Here is a 26,543-nt window from a genome sequence, read left to right on the forward strand (position 1 = left end):
AATCATCACGTTGCTTTATGAAGTTTATCTCTTCTCTTCCAGTAACTTCCAACTCTAATAGTGGTTGCTTGCAGCTTTGTTGGAAGTGAAGATGTTACTAAAATTACTTTACCCCCCTCCCATATAATTTCCCATAATCAAATACTTAGTTTCGACAAGTTTCGACTTTTAAAGCTCACATAAGACCCTGAAAAATTATGGCTTATTTAAATATTTAAAATCTAAGGAAATATTTTAGAAAATAAAAAAAAATTTAAAATCACTAATTTTCAAAAACTGATTTGGGTTTCTTCTTCTGTTTAATAAAATGAAAAAAAAAAAATTACAAGTGAAATAAAATTTTTATATAGAATTTATTTTAAAGATTCGTCTAGACTACTTACTAAACAAACTACTTTATAAATATTTACTTCATTTTATAAACACACAAAACGCCAGAACATAGCAAACTATGCAAAAAAACATACTAATAGTTCAAATATGTACATATGCCAGCATTCGAGTAATTTATAAAAGCACGTAGGCAAACCACGCCAGAACATAGCACCAATTGGAAATTATTTTTCATAATTGTGAGACAAACTAGATTTATGTAGTTAAACTCTATTTTTTTTAATTCTAAGTTTGTTTTTTTTTACTTTAAAGTTTTTTTCTTATTTGATGTTTTTTTAAAAAAAAATTATTTGCTTATTGATGCTTAATTCTTAATTTTGAATTTCTAGCTCTGGTACGATGTTCTTGCTGCGGTACAATGTTCAGCACATTCTTGTTTTAATAAAGGTTAGTATTATATTGTTCATAGAATTTTAACTGCCATATTTGACCACCAATTTGATTGTATTTAACCTCTCCAATCAATGATATCAAGGCATTCTAAAAAATAATTATATGTCATTATGTATCGCCAATTAAGGCCATGAGTGAATAAATTTCCCAAACTAATTTCTCATTTGATAAAAATTGCAAATAACAAATATTTATTTTTAAAAATAAATCACTATTACTGATTTTATTAAATATCTTTGAAAAATTCGAAATTTGACCAAATTATTGTCCATACTAGAACCTTCCATAAAGGTAATAAATTTTTATCAATTTTTTGAATAAAAATCGTCGTAGAAGTTCAATTAGGAAAATTTTTTTTTCCATAAAAATAATGCAAAATGTACTGTTCAATATTAAAAAAAAAATGTAAAAGATTTAAATAAACATTTAATCTTAGTAATTAATAAAATCAAATTCAAAATTTAATTTTGATTTAATTTGTGTTTTTATCTTTCAATTATGCGAACAAACCAAAAAAAAAAAAGACGCCTTTAAAATCAAATCAAATATGATTTTAAACCACATGGTCGACTTGCAATATATTACTCGTAGGTGCCAAATAAACATGTTTTACAACACGGATTATTGATTACAAGGAGCAATTAAAAGTTGCATTAAAAATTTCATTATTAAAAGGCGAATGACAGTAAATAAATATAAAAAAAAATTGTTTCTGGTGTCATAATCTTAAGCATTAAAAAATAATTTTATCGGTACTTTTTTAATTTCAGCATAACACAAATATTTGTTGCACTATTCAATAAGACTAGCTTAATTGTTAAAGTCAATTCTCTATTAAAAACTAATACTTGCTATATATATAAATATAATAGACAGCCACTGAAATTGGTAGATTATCACACTTAATGTCGTTTTTAACGCCTTTAACAATTTAGAAGTTTTTTCTTTTTTCTTGAGTTTCCAAACTGTTAGGTTATATTAAAACACTTGAATAACACAACTAAAAACGTAGTTTCTATTGGGATTTTGAAAATGCTTGTACATTTTTTGCCATTTTGAAAAACTTATTTTGAAAATTACCCGCCACCCCCCACGTCCCATCTTAGAATCGCCTCTACACCTAAGAGCTAGAACGAATAATGATGATTTATTAGCAATCGGCACACCTCATTGGAATTAACTCAAGTTAAACTTAAAAATAAAATTTTGGTCAATAAATTTTTACTAAAAAATAAGATTTTTTAATTTAAAGAAAAAATTATAATAATAATAACAATAGCAGTAGAACATTATATTAAGTATATACCTCAACCTGTTCTTCATTATGAATGTCAATGACATTGTACGCCTCTTGCAATAATTTATCTCCAAGGATAGAAATACATTGGCTAAAAATACAAATATAATTTTTTTCAATCTTTAAAACCTTTTTTTTTTTGTTAAAATATTATTTTTATTTTTTGGCTGAAAAAATTATATAACGAAACTATGAGTTAAAAACCTTAACTTCTATAAACGCAAGCTTGGAAGGATTAACAGGAAAGTGAAAAAAATTTATGCTAATTAAAAAATAAAACAAAAAATATATCTATCCGGGTCATAATATTAAACTAACAATATACTAGTGCAGAGATACTCTGATATAAAACCTACAATTGTGGACAAGGGTAGAAGAAGATCATAAACCTCGGACAGAATTCCTCTTAGTAGTAATATTGCAATAAAAATAAATGGTCCTAATCTGAAAATCAGATTATTGCCTATAGAAGGCATTAGGTTATAAAAAATTGCTTCAATACATCCATAATGTAAATTTAAATAAAAATATGACATAATGTAAACCTGTACAAACCAAATATAAATTTGAATAAAATATGACATTATGTAAACCTATCCAAACCACAAATATAAACTTAATAAAAATATGAATTATGTAAATCTGTCCGAACCACAAATGTAAATTCATACTCAATTAATTAAATGTAGTTTTTAAAGTTTTAAAACATTTAAAACATTACCGTGGTTGAAAAATATTTCAAACAGAGTAAAATAGGCGCAATTAAAGAAAAATGGAAAAAAATTGAAAAAAACTGCCACTCAGTCCAAAACAATTTATGTAAAAAATTGGACCAAAATTTTCATTAATTTTTTTGGTAAAAAATCAGCAATTTTTTAAAAATAAGCATTTTGCGCATGCCTAATGAATGTTTCTGCATGGAAATTATAAAAAAAATCTGAATGGAGAATAGGGCAGGTCGAATTACAACTTACTTTTTTTTCGATTTCAGTGTTTGGCATTATGGAGATAATTTCTAAACAGTCCAAAAATACATCCTGGAAAATTTTATGAAATTAAAATAGTTTCTTCATGAGCGATTTTAGCTTTGAAGTTGGGTCCTAAGGCTTTCCGCGCAACATTTACTGCGGCATTGTATTATAAATTCAGGACCCAACTAATTTATATATAAAATAAAATAAATAAAAAGCAAAAGGACTGACAGTTACTTAGAAATAAAGAAAAACAAAATAAAGTACTCTAAGTCAAAAAAATATATTTTTTTTCTAAGTTAGATATTCATACTTTAACAAAATTCTTTTGTAAATTCTGGTCAGGATTTTATAAAAAAAACGCAAATTTAAAATGTTGAAAATTTGTTTAATGGTTTTATCAGGGGTCTAAAACTGTAATCCTGCGGCTCTTTTTTTAAAATTATTTAATGAATATTTATTTTAACTATTTAATGAAAAACCTCTCAACCTTAAATAGGTTGCCGACGCCTGGGTTATATAATAGAATATTTGTAAAATAGAAAACTATCTTAATTATTTCAGATAAGTTAAATTTATCCAATAAGTTAAATTTTAATAACGATTATTAAAAACCTTTGAAATAACTGTCAAAATTTTAAATTATATAAAAGATTCCATAAAAAAAATTGCATTCAAATCTTTTTATTTATTAAGAACCACGCGAGGTAATGACTAACTCAAAAATTATTATACATTTTTATTAAAGTTTAATTTTACATGTACAAGTAGCAATAAATTAGTTTTTAAATTAACAAAAAATATCATCATATGTCTCACCGTAATAACGTTTAGACATAAAACTCTTTCTATGCTTTTTGCTTAGAATTTTTGCTAAAATATGCATATGCTTGGCCATCTTTTTTACGATTTCTAATATCAAGTAATCTCTGCATTGCTATTGATCTTATATATATTTCCTCTGACTTTAACATTGAGTACAAAATATTCTCAGGAAGTAGGCAAAAAGTATTGAACCTTAAGTTTGCTAAGCAAATATCTTGCACCTCTTATCCTTGGAGCTTGATTTGGTTAATCATAAAATATATAATTGATGGAGCATCGTGTAACTTATTGCTCTTTTTATGGAGGAACCATGTAGGAACATAGACTTGGACAATATAGGTTACCAAAATAATTAATTTAGAATCAGGAACTAGTACTCGGACATATAAAGACATCAACCGTATTGCCAATGTTAACCATCGAGAATGATTAAGGGGACCAATTTTCCAACTTGAATATTTAACACTCATATTTCCAGTGGCAATTGCAATGCAATATTCATATAAAAGCCTCTGGTCACTACTTAAATCATCTAAAATTTCTTTTTCTAAAACAATAATTGGAGACTTAATAACACCAAAATTAACAACTAAATTAAGCTCATTATTGATATTTGCCATTTTACCTAAAGGTCCAGCAAAATGGTTTGGTGAATTAGTTACTCCATCAATTTTTTTAAACAAAGATCTAAAGGGAAGCTCATTCTGATGAAGATTGCAGCCTATAGTCTGAAGTTTTCGTTCTAGTTTTTTCTCTAACTCCACAACCATTCCTGCTTTATGACCTGTATTTGTGGAAGTATTGTCTGCCAAAACTGCTTTTAGAGTGTTTAAAGAATCATACTCTTCAAGAACTTCGTATAGGCACTGAGCTTGCTTTTTTCCTGTTGCTCCAACAAGAGGTAAAACTTTGTGAGTAAGATACTCCCCACTGTAAAGGTTAGGGAGAAGTTCTTTAGTCACAGTCATGTGATGTTCTTTCTCTGTTGATCTCTTTAACACAACCTCACCATCTTCTCTTTTTATTTCTCTTATAACTAAAGTTTCATTATCAATGTTACCATCAACACCAAGGCAAACAAACTCTCTGTTATTTTCAAAGGATTTTAAGTCTGACAATACTTTAACTGACTTTTTTTGTCTGTCTATTTTGAATTTGTCTAAAACTAAACTTGATATAATTGCTGGATCATTAAACAGTCCTGATACATCGAGCAAAAGAGCATTCCCTAATGCAGCTCCAATCAAACTTCCTATATCGTTTCTGATCAACTCAATAGCAAACTTTGGAAACTTCCAAAGATTGTAAATTCCTGATGGACTTCTTGCAGGCTCCCATATCTAAAAGAAAAGTTATAAAGTTAATTAACAAAAAAATTTTATATAAAAAAGTGATATGTTAAAAAAAAAGAAAGTAAATTTAAAAAATATAACAATGAACTAAATTTCGATTTATTAATTAATTACCTCACTTAAGATAGAAATAACAGATTCTGAATCAGATTCTGATAATACTATTTCTGGAAGTAAATTAAATGTTTCTTGTTGTAATGATTGTTCCATATTTTTATGTTCAGTTTTATGTTTCTTTAAAGATCCTTTTCTAGACCTTTCACAATCAACTGAGCCAAGTTGAAATGATCCTTTAGGACCTGACTTATCTCTCTGGTTTTTTAAATATAACCTTTCTTCTACAGGAACCTAAATATTATTTGATAACATTGAGAAATTGCATATGAATTTCATAGTATTAAACTTTATCACTCTAGTAATATACTTGTGTTCATTTTATTTAAAAAAAACTTTTATTTTATTTATCTATTATTAAAAAATAACATAGTACTTTTTTATCTGGACTACATGTGCATAAAATATGAGTATTAGGACAATTATCTTGACTACATTTGATATTTTTATCATTACAAAGTACAACTTTAAGGTCACATGTGCAGGAACTGATATCAAAAAGCGTACCCAATTTTTTAGAAGTGTTTTTTTCTGTTAATACTTTGCATTTTCTTCGGTTAATTAACCTGGATATGTTTAGAAGTACTCCAACTTTTTTTTCGACACAATATGTGGACATTAATGGTAGCCGAGTGTTAACTTTTTTCCAAATCATGATTACTTTTTCAGCTATCAGTTTTACAATTATGCTAAAGCAATAACTTGGATAAGTATTGTTAAGAAAATAAAAATCTTGAATAATCTGTCTGTTTGTGGGTGGTTCTGTATTTGCAAGAGGGTTAGGACTTCCACCAAACTTGCTTTTTGTGCAATTTCGTGTTTTACGCTTGTTTGAAAACATTATTTTTTGTCCACAAAACTTTCTTTTTCCCACACAATTATAACATTTGTTTATTTTGCGTAAGTGCGGCAATCTTTAATTTGTATAAAAATGTAAGTGATAAAGATGGCGTTGCAAAAAATTTTTTAATTAAATATACCAATATTTAAAATCATTTTAGCTCAACTTAAACTTAATTAAAACAAAAATTTTTTTACCAAGCACATTTTTTTCACCTATTAATCAAATCTCTTTATTACCAAACCCCTGATTCCAAAATCGACCTGCCCTAATGGAGAATGGATTTTATTGATTATAAAAGTGCCATCTGTGGCTTTTTTTAGAAACATTAAAAAAAAAAAATCATAGTGACAGGACAAGGTTTACATATGATAGATCTAAAATTCAACTATTTTTGCATGTTAGATTTTCACTGGCAATTGGTATGCTTTAAACAGCTACAAAATAATTTGAAAGAAATCGAAACGGGAATAACTATAATAGTTATTAATAATAAATTTCTGTAAACATAAATTTTTTTGTAAACATAAACTTTTTTGTAAACTTAAATTTGTTTGTAAACATAAATTTTTTTGTAAACATAAATTTGTTTGTAAACATAAATTTGTTTGTAAACATAAATTTGTTTGTAAACATAAACTTGTTTGTAAACATAAATTTGAGTTTTTACTCAAAATCAAAAATTTTGAAAAAACCAAACTAATGGTTATGCATATAAAACAATCAAACGGCTATTATAAGTATTGAAAAATAAAAACTTGAATTTTTTGATTTTTCGTTATTTTTTCATTTTTTACTGATAAAAATAATGTATTTTAAACACGTTGAGCATTACTAAAACAGAGGATAAAATATGAAAAAAATAAAATATTTCAAGCAGGGTGAGCATTACTAAAACCAAAGATAAAATATGAATTTTCCCAAATTTCAAGACAATTGTTTCACATGTCAATATTATTCATAAAAATTAAGAATTAAGGAAAAATTCATTAATTTTAAAAAAAATACTATAATGCTACTTGATACCAATAAACTTTTAATTTAATAGTTTTTCTTTCTAAGGTTTGTAAAGTTTTTTAAACTTACTGAATACCATGTTTTTATAAGGTGTACCTCACCTCAACATACTGAATAATATATTTAATTGAAGCAGGAAACTTGTATTTTATGTTTCTATAATATTGAAATAATTAGTAAACAAATTTCTTACACAAATATTTTAAGTACGTATTTCAGTTTTGACTATATCAATGTTCTAATTTACTTTCTTTCTTGCTTCTACCTTCTCTATTTTTCTGCAGACAGGGCTTTTGACTGTTGATTGCCAAAATCCTTCATTCTTTCCTGTTTTCAGTTTTCTGATAAACATTTTGTTAATTCAACTTTATGTGCCTTCATATCATAACATAAGATAATTATGGGTAGAACATATAAAGATATTGGTGTCAATGAATTTGTGTTGCGAATGAATACTCATTCAATTTAAGCTTGTCCATGAAATATTGATAACATGCTGTAATTTTGCTTCTTTAAATCAATTTCCAAAACAAATAGATAAACAAATAAAAACATAAGTTATCCCTATTAAAGGATTTTGATTTTATATTATAGTATAGCACATTTACACTTTTAAGGAGATTTACATTTTCAAGGAGATTTGTCTCAAGCTTTAATTTAAAAATTTCTAGTAAAATAATTGTATAGAAAGCTTCTTTTTCACAAATACACTCATACTTAAGTATTTTCAAGAATTTAAAGTTTATATACCTTCAGCATAAAATAATTAAAAATAAACAAAAATACAAAAGTTGCAACAAAAATGTCTATTTGAACCAGTAATTTGAAGAAGGAAATAAACACTACTTTGTGACATGCTTACATTCTTTAAACGTAGAGCTTAATAATTAAGTTTCTTTGTTCGAAAATAATATTTAAGCCATTTTAGTAATTTAATCCTTTTCTTCGAACTCACATTTAAAAATGTAAAATGCAGAAAAGTGATTATGTCAAAAAGTGGTGTTTATATCCTTCTTCCAATTGGTGATTCATATAAAAAAAACACTGTAAAACAGCAATTTTAATGATTAAATTATAATATGAATGTAAATAATTTAATGCTTACTGCTTTAGCCTGGCAATCCTCTCAAATAATCTGCCAGTAACAGTTGGACAATCAATAACTAAGTCAAATAAAATAAATATTATTTGTTTATATTGAAAAACTCTTTACAGTATGACACTTAAAAAGTAGTATTCTTGAAAAAAATTAGTTAACAAAGTTGTAAATTATTATTTATATTTTCATTCTATAACACCTTTTACTTAGCAAAATACTTTCTTTTTTTTTAGAATTAAATAATGTTTATATAGTTTCTAAATTTTGCTTGTTTCTTTTATTTTAACATCAAGGCAATCTTGATTCAGAATGAGTTGATTGAACTTAAAATTGTATCTTATGGCAAAGTGTTCCAATAACTTGATATTCTAATTGCGAAGAAATTGTCTGATTATTTCATTCTTTGAGCCTTTGTTCAATATTTCTCTTTTAATTCTCATAATATGTCTTCTTGTAGTTGTCACAATATGATTGATAGGGTTGTGAAATTTATTTTACCAAATCCTTTGAATATTTTAAACATTTGAATAAGATCTAGTCTTTTTTTTCTATTTTCTAATTTTTAGATAATTCTATTTTTTTATTTTCAATTTTTAGATGATTAATCCTTTTTTCATACAACAAACCCTTTAAATTCTCTATTTTTGTCGCTTTATGTTGTATTATTTTGATTTTATCAACTTCATCTTTTCTAAAAGGGCTCCACATTGCGCATTAATGTGAGGTTTCCAGTTAAAGTCATTTGTGAGAGTTATACTGAGATCAATTTCTGATTGAGTTTCTAATAATGTAAAATCATTTAGTTTATAATCATGTTTTCAATTACTTTTACCAAAATGCATTATTTTGCATTTATTTTGATTAAATTTAATTAACCATTCATTTGACCATTCATCTACAATGTTTTCATGATTTTTATTGTCCTCTGGATTCTTTATCACCAAAATCACTTTTGTATCATTACAAAAGAACTTTATAGCATTTTTTAGATTAAATATTATTTATGTATATAATAAATAGTAGTGGACCTAGTACAGGTCCTTGGGGAACTCCACTTGTAAAATTTTTTCATTCATATACATGTTCTCCTAAAAATACTAACTGTGTTCTATTGCTAAGAAAACCTTTGCACCAATTTAATAGTTTACCTCAAATTCTGATTGCTTCTAATTTCACCAAAAGCCATAGGTGTGCAACTAAAGCAAAAGCATTTGCTAAATCCAAAAAAATAACATCTTTATTTAACTCCTCTGCTAAGCGTTTCAAGTAAATTATTTTGTCTCTTATTATTTTTTCCCATCATTTTGTACATTATTGATGTTAAAGAAATCAGTCAATAGTTAGTTGGATCAAGCTTATTTCCTTTTTTAAATCGAGGTGTTACCATAGCTTTTAACCAAATTGTCAGAAGATTACTATTTTCAAACAATTTTACAAATATTTTCAATAACCTAACGAAGAGGAGATATGATACAAATGTTTAAAATATTCAAAGGAATATATAAAGTTGAGCTTATCAACTCACTGTTGTTTAAAAATTTAAAAACCAGAGGTCACGGGTTTAGTTATGACAGAGAAATTATTAATAGTGGAGTTTGACATAACTTCTTAACAAATAGAGTTGTTCTATTATGGAATTCATTGGTTCTATCAGCAGCTCCCACTTCACATTGTTCTTTCCAACAGAAAACTTGGTCTGTTGTGGCCATTATAATTTAATACAATATTTTTTATTCAATAATATAATATATTTCTTATTCAATAATATAATATAATATTTTTTATTCAATAGTTTAATATATTATTTTATACTCAATAATTCAATATAATATTTATATTCAATAATTTAATATAATATTTTTTATTAAATAATTTAATATAATATTTTTATTTAACAATTTAATATTACATTTTTTATTTAATAATATAGTATAATATTTTATATTCAATAGTTAAATATAATATTTTTTATTCAATAATTTAATATAATACTTTTTATTCAATAACACTATGTAACAAATTTTCATTTTTATTCTGTTCCTGGGTTGAAAGTGTGTTTTCCTAACCTTTAGGTCTAGAAAAAATAGAAAATCGATGATATTCCAGAAAAAGCTTCTGTGACCAGGACAATGAAATTTAGAAAATCGCATATTTTCAAGAAAATTCTTGATTTGCTTTCAATGCAATTTGATATGGCATCAAGAGGTTGTTTCCATCCAGCTAATTCATTCTGCTATGTGTGCAAACAATTCATAAAGACAAGAGCGAAAAAGTATTCCGTGAAAGCAAATTGTTTAATGTGCAAGGACTACAAGGCATACTGTGGCATGCTGGTTAGGGACCAAGACAAATCTTGGGCATCGCATTTCACATTGCAAGAAGGTAAACTGAACAGTTGCTTCTTACTTAGATGTGTTTTAATTTATTTTCATAAAATACCAATGCTTTAGATCTAGTTCATTTCAAAGAGCTGTAATTTACAAAGTTTTGTCATAAGTCGTGTACTGTAGGTGAACACGTTCCATCTTGAAATCATTCCATATTTTGAAATTTACTTTCCTTAAATTATTATAATTCTTATGTATTATTATGTGCTGTGTTACAGGTTGGTACAGTGGAGAGAATTGAGCCATGAAGTTTGCTATGTCACGAATATGGCAAGAGCCAACAGACCAAGCAACTGCTACTTTTGCATGGTAAACCCAAAAATTGTCCCACCAGCACAAATAACCCTCAGATCATTTATGTGGACATACGTTCTTCCATTGCCTTAGTACGACACCAGCCCAGATCTGCATGTTCCAACTCCTTCTAGGCAGCATCGACCATCTTCAGGAGACAGCAGCAAGTAAGAAAGTGAGGCAGATACTGTAGATATGCATTACAATTCTGCAATTGAAGTTAGGGATAGAAAGTCATACTTCCTTAACCAGAAAGATGTGAACAATATAATTAGGGACCTGGGGCTTACAAAATCGAATGCTGAGCTTCTATTATCCAGGCTCATACAGTGGAACTTGGTTGATGATTGCGTACAAGTCACAGATCAGAGGAAGCAGCGTCAAAGATTCTCTAACTTTTTCAGTTACCATGATAAGCTGTGCTTCTGCTATGATGTTGCCAGTCTTTTCCAGGCTATAGGTACTACATGTAATCCTATTGAATGATGCCTCAAAGCTGTGTTGCTTCACAATAGAAACAATTACCCGTTTCTTGTGATGGCCCACTCTGTGCATCTCAAAGAGGACTACATCAGTTTCAAAATTTTACTGAGTGCATTAAAGTATGACTACTATGGATGTGAGGTCATCAGTGACTTCAAATGATACCATTCTTCATGGGTCTTCAATGTGGTGTCATGAAGTTTCCTTGTTACCTCTGTCTCTGGAATAGGCATGACACTAAGGCGCATTACCGCACAAAGGACTGGCCACAACAGACCAAGTTTTCTGTTAAGAAGTGCAATGTGAAGTGGGAGCTGCTGATAGAACCTCATAAAGTGCTTATGTCACTGCAGCACATCAAGTTAGGTCTCACTAAGCAACTTGTCACTGCTCTTGACAAGAAATTAGCAGTATTTTAATACCTCCAAGATCTTTTTTCAAAGCTGTCTGAGGCTAAGGTCAGGGCTGGTATATTCGTTGGACCACAGATCAAGTAGATAATAGAATGTGAGGATTTTGCAAAGCTGTTGAACAGGATGGAGAGAATGGCTTGGAGCAGTTTTGTTGCAGTTGTTCAGGGCTTCCTAGGTAATTACAAAGCTGAAAACTATGTAGAGTTAGAGCAGTTAGTGCTCTCATAAATAATTATGCAGATGCAGAATGGGAAATAATTATGCAAATAATGGGATGCAGAATGTCTCTGAAATTCCATATCCTTGATTTGTATCTCAACAAATTCAAGGAGAACATAGGCGTTAACTCCAAGGAGCTTTCGTCAAGATATATTGGACTTTGAACGTTGTTACCAAGGAGAGTATAACAAAAACATGATAGGGAACTACATTTTGGAGCTACTTTGAGAGAGTGATTCACAGTGCAATCATAAATCAAGAAAATTTAAACATTTCTGGACCTTGTTGAGTGGTTTCTGAATGTTTGTCTATTCCTTGTGCAATTTTTGTTTTTACCCGATCATAATGACAAAAAGAAATGAAAATCGTTCTATTTTCACAAAACAACGAGTTTTCTTTGTGCTGTTGTTGTGTAAGCAAAGTTTTTGTGCTTAATGAAGTCATTTGTTCACATACTTTAGACATAATATATTTATGTCTAAAGTATGTGAACAAATGACTTCATTAAGCACAAAATAGTATGTATACAATTTAATATAATATATTTTATTCAATAAGTTTAATAAAAAAGATAAAATAAATATAAAATTACAAAATATAAAAATAATATAATATATAAGTTTTTACTTATTTCATCACAAGATGGCTGGTCAGGTGATATTCTATCATTTATGTCACTTTCCATTTTCAAAGTCTGCTGAAGACTTTCAATAAAAGCTTCTTCAACAGATTTAGCATTCCCAAGAGACTCCTTTGATTGCTAATAAAAAACTTTATATTATAGAATAAGAATTTTCTTGATAAAAGAAGATAGAATAAAACCAGGGTCTTATCTCAAATCATTATCGGGTTGTTTTCAAATCTGTGTTAAAAAAACAAACTACAAACCAAACTAACATATTGATTTTGATTAACATCAACTCTTTTTATGGCTCCATCAACAACATCACGCAAACAATTCACTTTTACCTTAGATACAACTGGAAGGTTTTTTTTTGGAACTAAAATATTTTTGAAAGCTGTTTATTTTTTAAAAACTTTAAATAATATAATATTGCATCATTATATATATATATATATATATATATATATATATATATATATATATATATATATATATATATATATATATATATATATATATATACATACATACATATATATATATATATATATATATATATATATATATATATATTAGAGGTGTTTAGAAAATAAATTTTAGAATTTGTAAAATCAAACCATCTAGATTTAAAGCAAATATGTTTAAACTTACTCACAAAAAATTTCAGCACCATCGAACCACTCTTTCCTTGAAAATTGACCCAAAAATGACCAAAAATGGCTTACTTTAAGTGTCTTGAGGGCAAGGTTAGCATAAACATTTTTTTTTAGAGCATAGATAAATATCTGTATTTTTGATTATGGTTTTTTTCTTTCTTCTCTCAAAAAACAGCATAATTTACATTTTAAACCAGCTAAAAAAAATGTATTATGTGGTAAGGCATTGTTTTGATAACCTTTTCAACAATTAAACTTAAACATTGTTATTTGGGTTTATAGTATAGTTTTCAAATGTATATATTCAAAATTAGAATAGAATTACTTATTTTATGTACATTTAATACCTTTACCAAACAAAAGAATATGTTCTTAACTTATAACTGCAATTTTAGTAATTTTGTAAGTAGCGATATGAATACACAAATTAAGATATAATGTATTGTATATATCATCTAACATGTAAAATGAAACAATATAAAGTATATCAAATATTTAAACAATATATTAAGTATTTTTCTGGCTTTTATAATGTTTACAAATATAAAATCCTTGGTTATTTAGGGTAATGATGATGATAAATACTAAACTTGCGATAAATTTGTATAAAAGAAATGAAGAGTGTGAGTTTGAGAACAAATTTAAGATCTAATAAAAAAAGAAATTGTTTATTATTAAAGCAGCTAAACCAGAAGTTTCAGGTAACTTCTACGTTGTAAGAACCTTGTACAATTTAATGTATATTACATATTTAGGAGAGGTCTAAATTATCTCAATAAAATATAATGAACAAAAGCAAACATACATATTCAACTTCAGACAGGAATGGATACTCTATAACATCTCTGCAATCTAATCTGCCTAAAACCACCAAAAAAATCAATTTAGATACGTGCTCACTTTGTAAAAGTTTTGAAAGAGTTAAAGAATTGTAACTGTGTTTTAACTAAGGTTAAGAAACCCAGGATAAAAACAGGGTTTGAAATCGTTAGTGACACTCAATTATTCAAAAATATTATAAAACTAGACAAGCAGTATTCTAATTTGAAAAAAAAAATAAAAAAAGAAAAAAGAGGCTCTTCTAAAGATTTAACAAATCAGAAAAACTTTGAGAACAACTTAAAAAAAGTTTTTTGGGTAGGCAAACCAGATTCGAAGAACATTATTAGGACCAAAAAAAAAGATCTAACAAAGATAAGCTCAAAGATTTAATGTTTTTGGAAGATCAGAAAGGAGAAAGAAAGTTTATTCTTGGGACAGAAGAAAAGAAATTTAGTAGAAAGGTACAACTTTACAATTACAAACATTAGGTGATATTTATCTTATTAAACATTTCATTATAATTAAATTAAATTTATGCTTGTAGACAGCAGAGAGTAACAGAAAGAAAAATAGAACAAAGGAAGTGCGATTGACAAAATCTAGTAATGTAATTGAAATCAATTCTGATTTGAGTTCTGATTCATTTTATGTTTCTGATTTTGAGCCTAGAGATGTGTATGCCAGGAATGTTGGCCTTATGGCTACATTAAGTGATGTTTTGTCAAATGTTTTGCAGAAAGTGACACGTGCCATTTTAACTGAAACTGATGTTGATCTTACAGATATAGATTGTAGTAAATTAACAGCCTTCAAAAAGATGAAATAGACAAATAAAAATGTCAACTTTAGCAAATGAGGATGTAAAAAAATGCAATAGAAGCTTCTCCGTATCCATGTATTATACATTTTGATGGAAAAACTCTTTATGTAACTAATGCAGGAAAAAGGTTCAAGATTGACAGCCTGGCAGTTCTTGTGAACATTGAGAGTGAGACGCACCTACTAGGTGTTCCTCCTCTAACTTCCTCTTCTGGTGAGGATCAATACACAAGTATTATAAACATACTGAAGGAATATAAACTTGAATCAAAAGTAGGAGGTCTTTGTTTTGATACAACTGCAAGCAATACTGGGATCAAAAAAGGTTCAACAGTAAAGATATCCAATAACTTAAATGAATATCCTCTAAAAATTGCATGAAGGCATCACATAACAGAACTAACAATGGTGCATTTTTGGAAACAGACAACAAATGAGTTGAGTAGAGTACCAGAAAATCCATTGTTTCAAAAATTTAAGAACCTATCTGAACATCCTAATATTAGTTATGCTCCAAGTGATCTGTGTGAGTTTGATTGGAAGGAGGTTAGTGGTAGTATTGGATCTTCTTGATTCAATGCATCGGTATTGCTTGCGTCTCTGTTTTTATGACTAGGCAACTCGTTCTATTATCTTCTAATGAGAGCACAGCTCTAAAACTCAGTTTTATGGTTCTGAGGCCGGCTGCAAGTCAGGTTTCCTGAACTCTGTGGAAGCTCTCAGAGAGGCTGATTCCATCAACAGAAGAAAAATATCAAAGTATTAAGAGTGCGCATGGATGGTGTCCCTGTTTGTACTTTTTGGTGATCATTGCCAAGACAACATTTGGAGCCCTTTGCTATGGCTTATGGTTTATTAATAGTAATGAGGCAATTGTTTGGGCTATTAAACAGTGTACTGAGCACTGTTTATGCTATGAATCAAGTTCTTTAACAAAATTAAAAATGAATAAAGTACCAAAAACTATAAAACACAAAAAAACATCGTCACCACCAAGTTCTCTTAACATGTCTTTCACTAATATTCATGGTCTTCAAAGTAACTTTCCCTCTGTTGAGCCTTATCTTTTGCCTACTTGCTCTTTGTGAGACTAATTTGAGTTCAACTTTCTCATCTTGTGATCTCAGCTTTGATGGTTATCTTTCTTTAATTCATAAAGACTCCAATAGTCACAAGCTTGGCCTGGGCATTTACATTCGTAAGAACTCACCCATTTGTCAGGAAACTAGGTTTGAATCCACAGATTATTTTTTAAGTGCTTTCATTTAGCACCACTTCATTCAATCGCCTTTCTCTATGTTTTATATTGCTCTCCTTTATCTCAAGACTGCACTCTCTTCGATGTTATTTCTAATCAAATTGACCAAGCCCTCTCTCTTTATCCATCAGCCAATATCGTTGTTATTGGTAACTTTAATGCTCATCACACTAAATGGCTTGGCTCTAGTGTCTGTGATTCTGCAGGCATTAAGGCCCACAACTTTTGCCTTTCTCAATCTCTAACTCAAATAGTCAACTTTCCAAATCGCTTTCCGGACAACCTGAATCATTTACCTTTTCTACTCAACTTATGTCTTATTTCTGATCCTAGTCAGTGCTCAGTTTCTCCACATTCACCCTTAAGTGCTTCTTATCACAGTTTAATCTCTCTAAAACTAATATCTCATTCTTCTTCATCATCTGAATCCCCCTATCATCATACCTCTTACAACTACCTCAAAGCTGACTGGGACTCTTCCTGTGATATTCTTCATGATGGTTATTAGGTAGAAACCTTTGATCTTCCTGTTGACAAATATGATTCTTACATAACTACGTGGATTCAGGCAGGCATGGAATCTTTTATTCCCTCTCAACAATTCAAAGTCAAGCCTCACTCTTCTCCATGGTTTTCCTAACATTCTGCTGCTGCAATTGCCAATCAAAACTGTTACTTGCATATTTATCAGAAAAACAATTCTCCAGAAAACAGACGTCTGTCTATTACTGCTAGAAACCATTGTAAAAATGTTTTGTCTAACACCAAAGCCCGTTGTTCTCAGGTCATGAAATCTCGCATTTTATCACAAAAATTAGGCTCTCATGACTTCTGGAAAAATCTTTAATAGTATCATATTAATCTTTAATAGTATCAATATTATATCAATATTAATACCATCTTTTGATAAAGTTTGGCATGCTGGTCTTCTTCATAAGCTTTCTTCTTACGGTGTTTCTGGTGACATCTTTAAGATTATTGAACATAATATCTTAGTATAAAAGTTGTCCTTGATGGACAGCACTCTTCTTCATTTTCTGTAATTTCAGGGGTTCCTCAAGGTTTCATTCTTGGCCCTATACTGTTTTTAATTTACATTAACAATCTTCCAGATATTCTCACATCTAAGGTGGCATTGTTCGCTAATGATACTACCATTTATTCTTGTCATGATAAGAAGCCAACACTTGGAGGGGGCATTTGAGCTTGAAAAGGATCTCACTTCTGCTACAGCAGAAAAGTGTCGAGCTCGATAAAGTCTTAGCATCTGCTATGGTTGCATCTCTTTATTGAGCTCGACCTTTTCTTACTCTGGATTCTATTCTCTATCTCCATTAATTTTCAAATTCGACCTTTATGGAATGTTGCCATATCTGGGGCGGATCATCTAATGATGCCCTTTCTCTTTTAGACAAGGTGCAAAAACGCATTGTAAACAATACGTTTTTACACCTTGTAGGTTGGGTGCTCTTGCAGCCAACCTACAACCATTATTACATTGTCGTAATGTTGCTTCTCTTTCTCTTATCTAAAAATAAAAATAAGCAGTGTCTAAAGAGCTAGCGCCTCTTGTGCCATCTACTAAAACTAATTCTCGTGTTACTTGTCATTCAATTAAGTCTCATCCTTTTTCTGTGACTGTTACTAAATGCTCTAAAAACTCTTATTCTCCTAGTTTTTTTCCTCGAACATCAGTTGGGATTCGCTTCCTTTATCTGGCTTTCCTGGTTCATATAATTTGCAATCCTTTAATCCATCTGTCAATCGTTATCTTGCTCTACAACCTTCATCTTTTCTCTTCCAGTAACTTCCAACTCTAATTAGTGGTTGCTTGCAGCCTTGTTGGAAGTGAAGATGTTTGAAAAAAAAAAAAAAAGTATAAAAAGACTGCTAAAGATTCTAAGAACTTTTGTAAAGCATAAATTTTTTTTTAAACATTTTCACTTCCAACAAGGCTGCAAGCAACCATTATTAGATTTGGAAGTTACTGATGAAGTTCATACAGCAAGATAACGATTAACTGACGATTTAAAAGATTGCGAACTAGATGAAGCAGCAAAACAAGATGAAGAGAGCAAATTCTAAAGACCTGATGTTCGAGGAAACTCGATGAACTGATGTTCGAGGAAAAAAACTAGACAAATAAGAATTATTGGAGCTCTTAGTAACAGTCACAGTAAAAAGATGAGACTTTTTTGAAGTCTCATCTTTTTATTGTGATGAGTAACACGAGAATGAATTCTACTAGATGGCACAAGAAACGCTAGCTCTTTAAAGGATTGCCCATTATGGTATTTATAGAAAAGAGAAAGAGAAGCAACATTGCGACAATGTTATAATGGTTGGAGGTTGGCTGCAAGAGCAGGTTCAACTGTGTTTACAATGCGTTTTTGCATTTTGTCTAAAAGAGAAAGGGCATAATTAGAAAATCTCCCCAAGATATGGCAACAGTATTCCAAACCAGGATGGATTTGAGATTTATAGAGATAAAGAATAGAACCCTAAGTAAGAAAGTCGCAAGCACGATAAAGAGACGCAACCTTAGCAGATGCTATTTTGCAATCGATTTAATATATGATTTTTAAGAAAGATCAGAAGTAACAGTTAATCCTAGAAGATGAAGATTTGATGACTCATTGAGTACATTACTGTTCATAAATATAGGAAGTTATAGACTATTACGATAATGGTTAGCTGAGTTTTATCTGAGTTAAAGTTTATCAGCGACTATATAGAAAGAAAGGGGATAGTAGGAGAAGATATAAAGAAAGTATACAGAAAGAAAGATAGTAGGAGATATAAAGAAAGTATATAAAAAGAAAAGAAGTAGTAGAAAATATGTAGTAGTAGGAGAAGATAAATGCGAAGACGAAAGAGAGCTGGTTGAATTAGTTGTGACTTATCTATCACTCTCTGTTTATAAAATCAGGAAAACTGGAGCTATCCATTATGTCCATTTTCTTTCTAAAGAGATTTACTTTCTGAAAATGCAGTTTTTGCATTACAAAAACAACAATCTCAAAAAAGAAATCAAGCTTATTGCAGAGTTTGCGGTCTGTTTTTATGCCAAGCGGTATTTAGATTTGAGTTATGTGTCAAAGCCCCCAACTTAGATTCTAAAGCTATCCATCAGATGCATCAGATCAAAAATATTTGTTTGAATCCAAAAGCAGTTGATGCTGTGCTTGATTTGTTTTACAACCACACTTGGTACTTGGACTCAACTATGATTCCAGTAGCTCTATTGGATGAAGATTTGTCTTTGCGTGAAAAACAAAAAATTCCAAATGGAATTCTTTCATTTAAAATGTCTAAAACTAAACACTTTCAAAATGAAAACAAAGAAATGAAAGACATCAGAAAAGAGATAGAAAGAAATGCTAGTACTGAGAAAGATCCACCAAGCTTAGCTTGATGGATCTTTCTCAGTACTAAGCACCAAGTCGTCTTTTGGTAGATGAGTTTTCTTACCTTATCTTTAGTTTTAGTGGTTTAACAGAAAAAAGAATAAAAGACTGGCTTTCACTACCACCGCAATACTGGCATACACAGTCTTTGTTTAGAAAATTTTTGAAAATTATGCTAATAGCCATTATGTTGTTAATGACCATTTGGAAAGAGCCATCAGCATGATGCAGCAATATGTTCATCGTTACAGCAATGAAGAGAAAAAACAGAACAGACTGATATCAGTTGATAGAGTTCGCTCTGCTTTCATGATTTGTAGGAAAAGCTCCGCCAGTCTTACCAAAAAAAGATTATCTGATAGTCTTTTTTCCTTAGCAAAGAAACACAACACAAACAAGCATTAACACAAACAAGCAAAAGAAAGATTAACATAACACAAACAAGCAAAAGAAAGATTAGTTAGATTAACTATAGAAGAAACTTTTACAAAATCTTCTTAAATAATTAAAAATACTTTTTTTTTTGATTTGATAAGTAACATTAAATTGTGATATGCACAAACGACATATGTTACAAAATCAATATTTTCGGTAAATTTGAAAAAACCTTTTTATTTCTTTATTGTTAATGACTTGTTTTTATAGACAACTTGAAAACCGCATATTTACTTATGATGTAAGGTACTTTGGCACATGTTTGATTTTTCCAGAATATCATTGATACTGCATATAAGGAACATTTTTCAGAATATCATTAATACTGCATATAAGAAACATTTTTCAGAATATCATTGATACTGCATGTAAGGAACATTTTTTGCAATAAAATCTCAAAATTTTCCAAATAAAGTAAAAAAAATGCAACATGTGGTTTTTACAGATCAAGATCAAATTTTAGTAATAACTTAAGAAGCACTTTATTATATTCTGATTAAAATAATAAACATTCATAAAACGAGTAATTTTATTCTTATTTTGAATATATACATTTGCAAACTATATTATGAATCTAAATAACAGTTTAAGTTTAATTGTTGAAAAGGTTATAAAAACAATGCTGCACCATGTAATAAACATTTTATAGCTGATTTAAAATGGAAATTATACTGTTTTTGAGAGAAGAAAGAAAAAACCATACCTTTTTAATTAAAAACACAGATATTTATCTAAGCCCTTAAAAAAAAATTTATTAAAAATGTTTATGCTAGTCAAGATGCTTAAAGTAAGCTGTTTCTGGTCATTTTTGGGTCTTTCTTTTTCCAAACATGTGCTTTGAGGGCAAGGAAAGAGTGGTTTAATGGTGCTGAAATTTTTTGCGAGAAAGTTTAAACCTATTTGCTTCAAATCTAGATGGTTTATTTTTTCAAATTCTTGAATTTTTTCTGAACACCCCTAATATATATATATATATATATATATATATATATATATATATATATATATATATATATGTAAACACTATATTATAAAGATATGAAAAAGCATAAATACTTAATTATAAAAATAACCTTGCCATATATCAGAAACAAATGGTGCCACAGATTCTTGTTGTCTTTGTCTACGCTTTTTTCGAGCTTCAAAATTGGGACCACACTGTAATGTGTATATATATGTGTATGTATGTGTGTGTGTGTGTATATATATATATATATATATATATATATATATATATATATATATATATATATATATATATACATATATATATATATATATATATATATATATATATATATATATACATACATATATATATAGATATATATATATATATATATATATATATATATATATATATATATATATATATATATATATATATATATATATAATATGGGGCATGCAAAAAACAAAAGAAACCCCTGTGCTTTAGATTTATATTACACACTGTTGCTAAATCTTTTATAAGCTTTTTGGTAATATGCTTAAAAAATTAATAATTTAGTTAAATCATTTTGTTAATTCTTATTTCGACAAAATTCTAACCCTCAACCCTTCTCACCTTCCATCATCCTAAAGCTAGCTTTCTAGTCTGTGACCTTTACGTTAAATAAAAAGCAAGAAAAAATTTTAGCTTAAAAAAATAAGAAATATACATATGAGGTAAGTACAGATTATGAGAAATATACATTATGAGATAAGTACACAATTTTTTTACAAGGTATACATTTCCAAACTCAATATTTTCTTTAAAAATTTTTTTTTAATAATTAGTATTATGTTTAAAATAATATAGTAAAAACAATATGAAAAAATAATATTAACCAAGAATTCAAAATAAATTTCCTTTATTCTGTTAAAGTAATATAAATACACTCCAGTTTAGACAACTCTAACACTGATTCATTATCGCTTAACTGACATTTTTAAGGCAGACCAATAGAAGAACTGCTAGACCTCAGGCATGAAAAAATGTTTTAGGACTTGAAGGTCAGCATGCTTTGCACAGCTAAGTGGCTGTCACTCATTGTACAAGAGTTTTTTTGGTAATTGCTTCTTTTTTCCAAAAGCTTTGAAATGACAACTCTTTTAAAAGGTCCGTTCTAACTGAGTCTGTATTGTAACATAGTAGGGAATTCTTATACTTGTCTTTGTAAAATGATATGTTCAGAAAAAATTAAGAAAATGTTCAGCTCAATCTGAAGAACTTCAAAAAGTTTCTTATGACACAAATTCTTCTATCCAATTTACGAATACTTCTATCCAATTTATTGGTAGTTTTAGTTACTGAAATTGTTTCTTTACTACATTAAAGTGTAAAAAATGAGTTTTTTAGTTACTGAAATTGTTTCTTTACTACATTAAAGTGTAAAAAATGAATTACAGTCCAATTCTTATTTTGCTTACTGCACGAATCACAAAGATGTGATACATCATTTAGTAAAATGTAGTCAAAATAGTGCTCCATCATGCTTGCTACATCATCTGCTCCCTTTTTTCCGTAAGTTTCATAATTTTAATATATAAGGGAGCACTACTTGATCCTAAGCAGTGTATATTAGGCAGCAGTGATGTAGTGGTAAAACTCTAGCCTCTTAAGCAAGAAGTTCCAAGTTCGATCCCCACCACATCCCTGGTAGTACCACACTCAACTTATTTTTTCTTGCAGCGGCTTTGTTCGTCAAGGTTTGTGTTTCGGTGTTATAGAGTTGAGAGAGGGTTGTAACCACAAAAGTAGCCTCCTCAATTGTAGTGGCTCTCTCGGCCTTGGGGAATCATTTTTAAAAATATATATATATTAAATGTGTACGACAGCTGTCTACAACAAAAAAAAATCATTTGTGGAAACATTGGGACAACTCATATTTTTAGCAAAGTCAAATGCAAGAGCTGCATGGCCAGTTTTTGCATTACAACATGGTTCTTTCTTTCTGGAATGAAACATCTTTGCTTTTTGCAAGTGAAGCTCTTTTTCTTGACGACTCTTACTGAGTTGTAAATCAGTTTTTTAGTGTCATGTAATATTTCATGACTTTTTTTTGTCCTTTGAAAGACTTGATATGATCAATAGTACTATTTACAATATGATCTGAAAAAGTAAGAGGTTGGTTTGTATGTTTTCCTTGCTAGTTTTTAGGAGAAACTCCTAAAAGAATAATCGAATGTACAAGTTATTTAATGTTTTATTAACTTAACTAAATCAAAATATCAACTTTCAAGCTCACTTAAAATCTTTTTTTTTTTAATTTTTGAGAGAGAAATTTTGTTCATACACGTTTGTGCATTATGTTTTTTATTTGACTGGCTATTTAGTAAATAAATAATAGTAGGAGATCCTCTTATTCTTTCTATTCTTGATTTTCTTTTATGGATAAAATAGCATTGATGCAAACTGGAACTCTAACAGTATTATTATCTTGTGTCACTTTGATGTTACAAGAAGCATATTTCCTCTTTTTTCAATGTCTTCTTTGTTTAACATCTAAAACCTCAATCAAGAAGCAAGAAAGTTGTCTTTTTAATTTTTATTTTGCGTTTTGTTAAAGTGCAAAAGTAAAAACTCTTCCACTCTCATTTTTTGAAAACACATATAAAGCTTGCAATTACTTGGAAAGCCCATCACTTGCAAAGATAATCATTCATTTCTATCTCCGTCCTACTTTTGACAAAATTTTTTTTATTTTTTGGAATATCTGTAGTATCTGGATTTTGATATTAATCCGTTATTTTTACAATGATAGTTTTTTTTTGATAAAATGGAATTTGATTGGGTGTTATGTAAATTGCACATATATATATATATATATATTGCACACACACACACACACACACACACACACACACACACACACACACACACACACACACACACACACACACACACACACACACACACACACACACACACACACACACACACACACTTTAATTGTGGTTAAATATACATAGCCTTGTTTTTAAAGGTATGTGGTCCAAAACACATACCTTGAAAAACAAGGCTATGTATATGTAAACAGGCCTTATTTTATAGTGTAAACTAGTGCGCCATTTATCTATGCCCTATGCCAATAAACATAAACAGTGAGCCATTTCATGTGAGGCATTTTTTATCATTTAAACAAGTCTAAAGAAAATATTTAAGCGGTAATATAAAAGAAGTAATTAACGTTATAAAAACAACTTATGAAGTTTGAATGACGATTACGTAAAAAAGTCCGCATGACAATTACATTTGATATTTGTGTTATTCAAAAATGTAATAACTTAAGAAAAAACAAAGAAAATTTTATTTTTATTAACCTAACTTATTCATCAAAAATAATCAGTGAAAGAAAAAGAAAAAAAGATGTTATGAGCGTGTAAAAAAAGAAACCATAAAATAAACATAAAAATTTTTTTATTTATCATCTTGCAAAAATATTTATTTAGACAATTTCTCATAACAAACAATAACAAAAATAATTACTCAATTTAAAAAAAAAATATTTAAATTTTAAATTTTGTTTGTTTGTTTATTTTGTTATAATGATCGATTTAAACAAATAAATGAAAAAATATTATAACAAGCTTTAAATGAAATTTTATTTAGAGTTTATTTTTTTATAATAAAAATAAAAAACTTCTTTTATGGTAGTAACTCTTATTTAATTTTTTTGTTTGAATTTACGCTTAATGCAATATAGCTCATGCAATGTCTTCGTTTATATTTATAAGTTTTATTTTGTAAAAAATAAAAAAATAATATTTTATAACACTTGCAGAGGTTTTATATTTTTTGATTTTAGTTTTCATATTTCTTAGAAAGTTCAGTGACATTTTTATATTTGGGAGCATTTTTTTTTTAACAACTTCGCTTCTAACAAGGCTGCAAGCAGCCACTAATTAAAGTTGGAAGTTACTGGAAGAGAAAAGATGAAGATTGTAGAGCATGATAAAGATTGATGGACAACTTAAAGAATTGCAAATTATATGAATCAGGAAAGCAAAATGAAGAAAGCAAATTCCAAAGAGCTGATGTTCGAGGAAAAAAACTAGACGAATAAGCATTTTTGGAGCGTTTAGGAACAGTCACAGAAAACGGATGAGACTGAATTGAATGACGAGTAACACAAGAATGAATTTTAGTAGATGGTACATGAGACACTAGCTTTTTAAAGCAGTGCCCATTATAGTATTTGTAGAAAAGAGAAAGAGAAGCAACATTACGATGATGTGATAATGGTTGGAGGTTGGCTGCAAGAGCAGGTGTAACTATGTTTACAATGCGTTTTTGCACCTTGTCTAAATAAGAAAGGGCATCATTAGAAGATCTGCCCCAGATATGGCAACACTATTTCATACAAGGCCCGATTTGAGATTTATAGAGATAGAGAATAGAATCCAAAGTAAGAAAGTGACGAGCTCGATAAAGAGATGCAAACTTAGCAGATGCTAATTTTGCAACTAATTTGATATATGGTTTCCAAGAAAGATTGGAAGTAAGAGTTAATCCTAGAAGATGAAGAGTAGATGACTAATCGAGTATAACATAAACACTGTTCATTAACATAGGAAGATCTAACTTATTGTGATAACAATTGGCTGAATAAAATTGAGTTTTATCTGAATTAAAGTTCACCAGCCACCGTAAGCCCCATGCTGTAGCAGAAGTGAGATCCTTTTCAAGCTCAAATGCCCCCTCCAAGCAATCAGAGAGTGTTGGTTTCTTATCACAACAAAAACAAATGGTGGTATCATCAGCAAACAATGCCACCTTAAATGTGAGAATATCTAGAAGATTGTTAATGTAAATTAAAAAAACTATAGGGCCAAAGATAGAACCTTGAGGAACCTTGAACCTTGAGAACCCCTGAAGTTACAGAATAAGAAGAAGAGTGCTGCCCATCGAGGACAACTTTTATACTACGATTGGAAAAGAAGAATTCAATAATCTTAAAGATGTTGCCAGATACACCATAAGAAGAAAGCTTATGGAGAAGACCAGCATGCCAAACTTTATCAAAAGTTTTTGAAATGTCAAAAGCGATGGCCTTAATCTCTCCACCTTTATCTAATGCACAATAAAACCTATCAGTAATTACTGTTAGCAAATCAGCTGTAGAATGAGAAGATCTAAATCCCTATTAATGGTCAGATAGTAAGTCATTAGATTTAAGATGAGAAATTAAGTGTTTGTTAATTAAAGATTCAAAAACCTTGCTTATGATAGAAAGAAGACTAATGGGACGGTAGTTAGATGAATCAGATCGCTCTCCAGAATTTTTGAAGATAGGGATAACAGATGCCGCTTTCCAGCAGGCTGGAAAACAAGACTCTGATAATCACATGTTGAATAGTTTTGAGAGTATAGAAAACAGCTCTGGAGAACACTTTTGCAAGGCAATAACAGGTATGATGTCCGGGCCACAAACTGTAGAA

At 29.1% G+C, this 26,543-nt stretch overlaps 1 protein-coding gene across 1 annotated transcript in view; it reads right to left on the reverse strand.

The window, feature by feature from the left end:
• Positions 1 to 252: 252 nt before the first annotated feature.
• LOC100212063 (serine/threonine-protein kinase Nek4) overlaps positions 253 to 26,543 on the reverse strand; it is a 113,143-nt gene continuing 86,852 nt past the window's right edge. Inside the window, exons 11-16 of the mRNA XM_065811290.1 lie at positions 21,194 to 21,278; positions 12,996 to 13,099; positions 12,726 to 12,858; positions 8,309 to 8,366; positions 2,093 to 2,174; positions 253 to 873 (exon numbers count right to left, since the gene is read on the reverse strand). Coding sequence (XP_065667362.1) covers positions 772 to 873; positions 2,093 to 2,174; positions 8,309 to 8,366; positions 12,726 to 12,858; positions 12,996 to 13,099; positions 21,194 to 21,278 — 564 coding nt within the window. The 3' untranslated portion in view covers positions 253 to 771. The remainder of the gene's footprint in view (positions 874 to 2,092; positions 2,175 to 8,308; positions 8,367 to 12,725; positions 12,859 to 12,995; positions 13,100 to 21,193; positions 21,279 to 26,543) is intronic.

Source organism: Hydra vulgaris, chromosome 12, assembly GCF_038396675.1.
Source record: "Hydra vulgaris chromosome 12, alternate assembly HydraT2T_AEP".
In the NCBI taxonomy this organism is placed as follows: Eukaryota; Metazoa; Cnidaria; class Hydrozoa; order Anthoathecata; family Hydridae; genus Hydra; species Hydra vulgaris.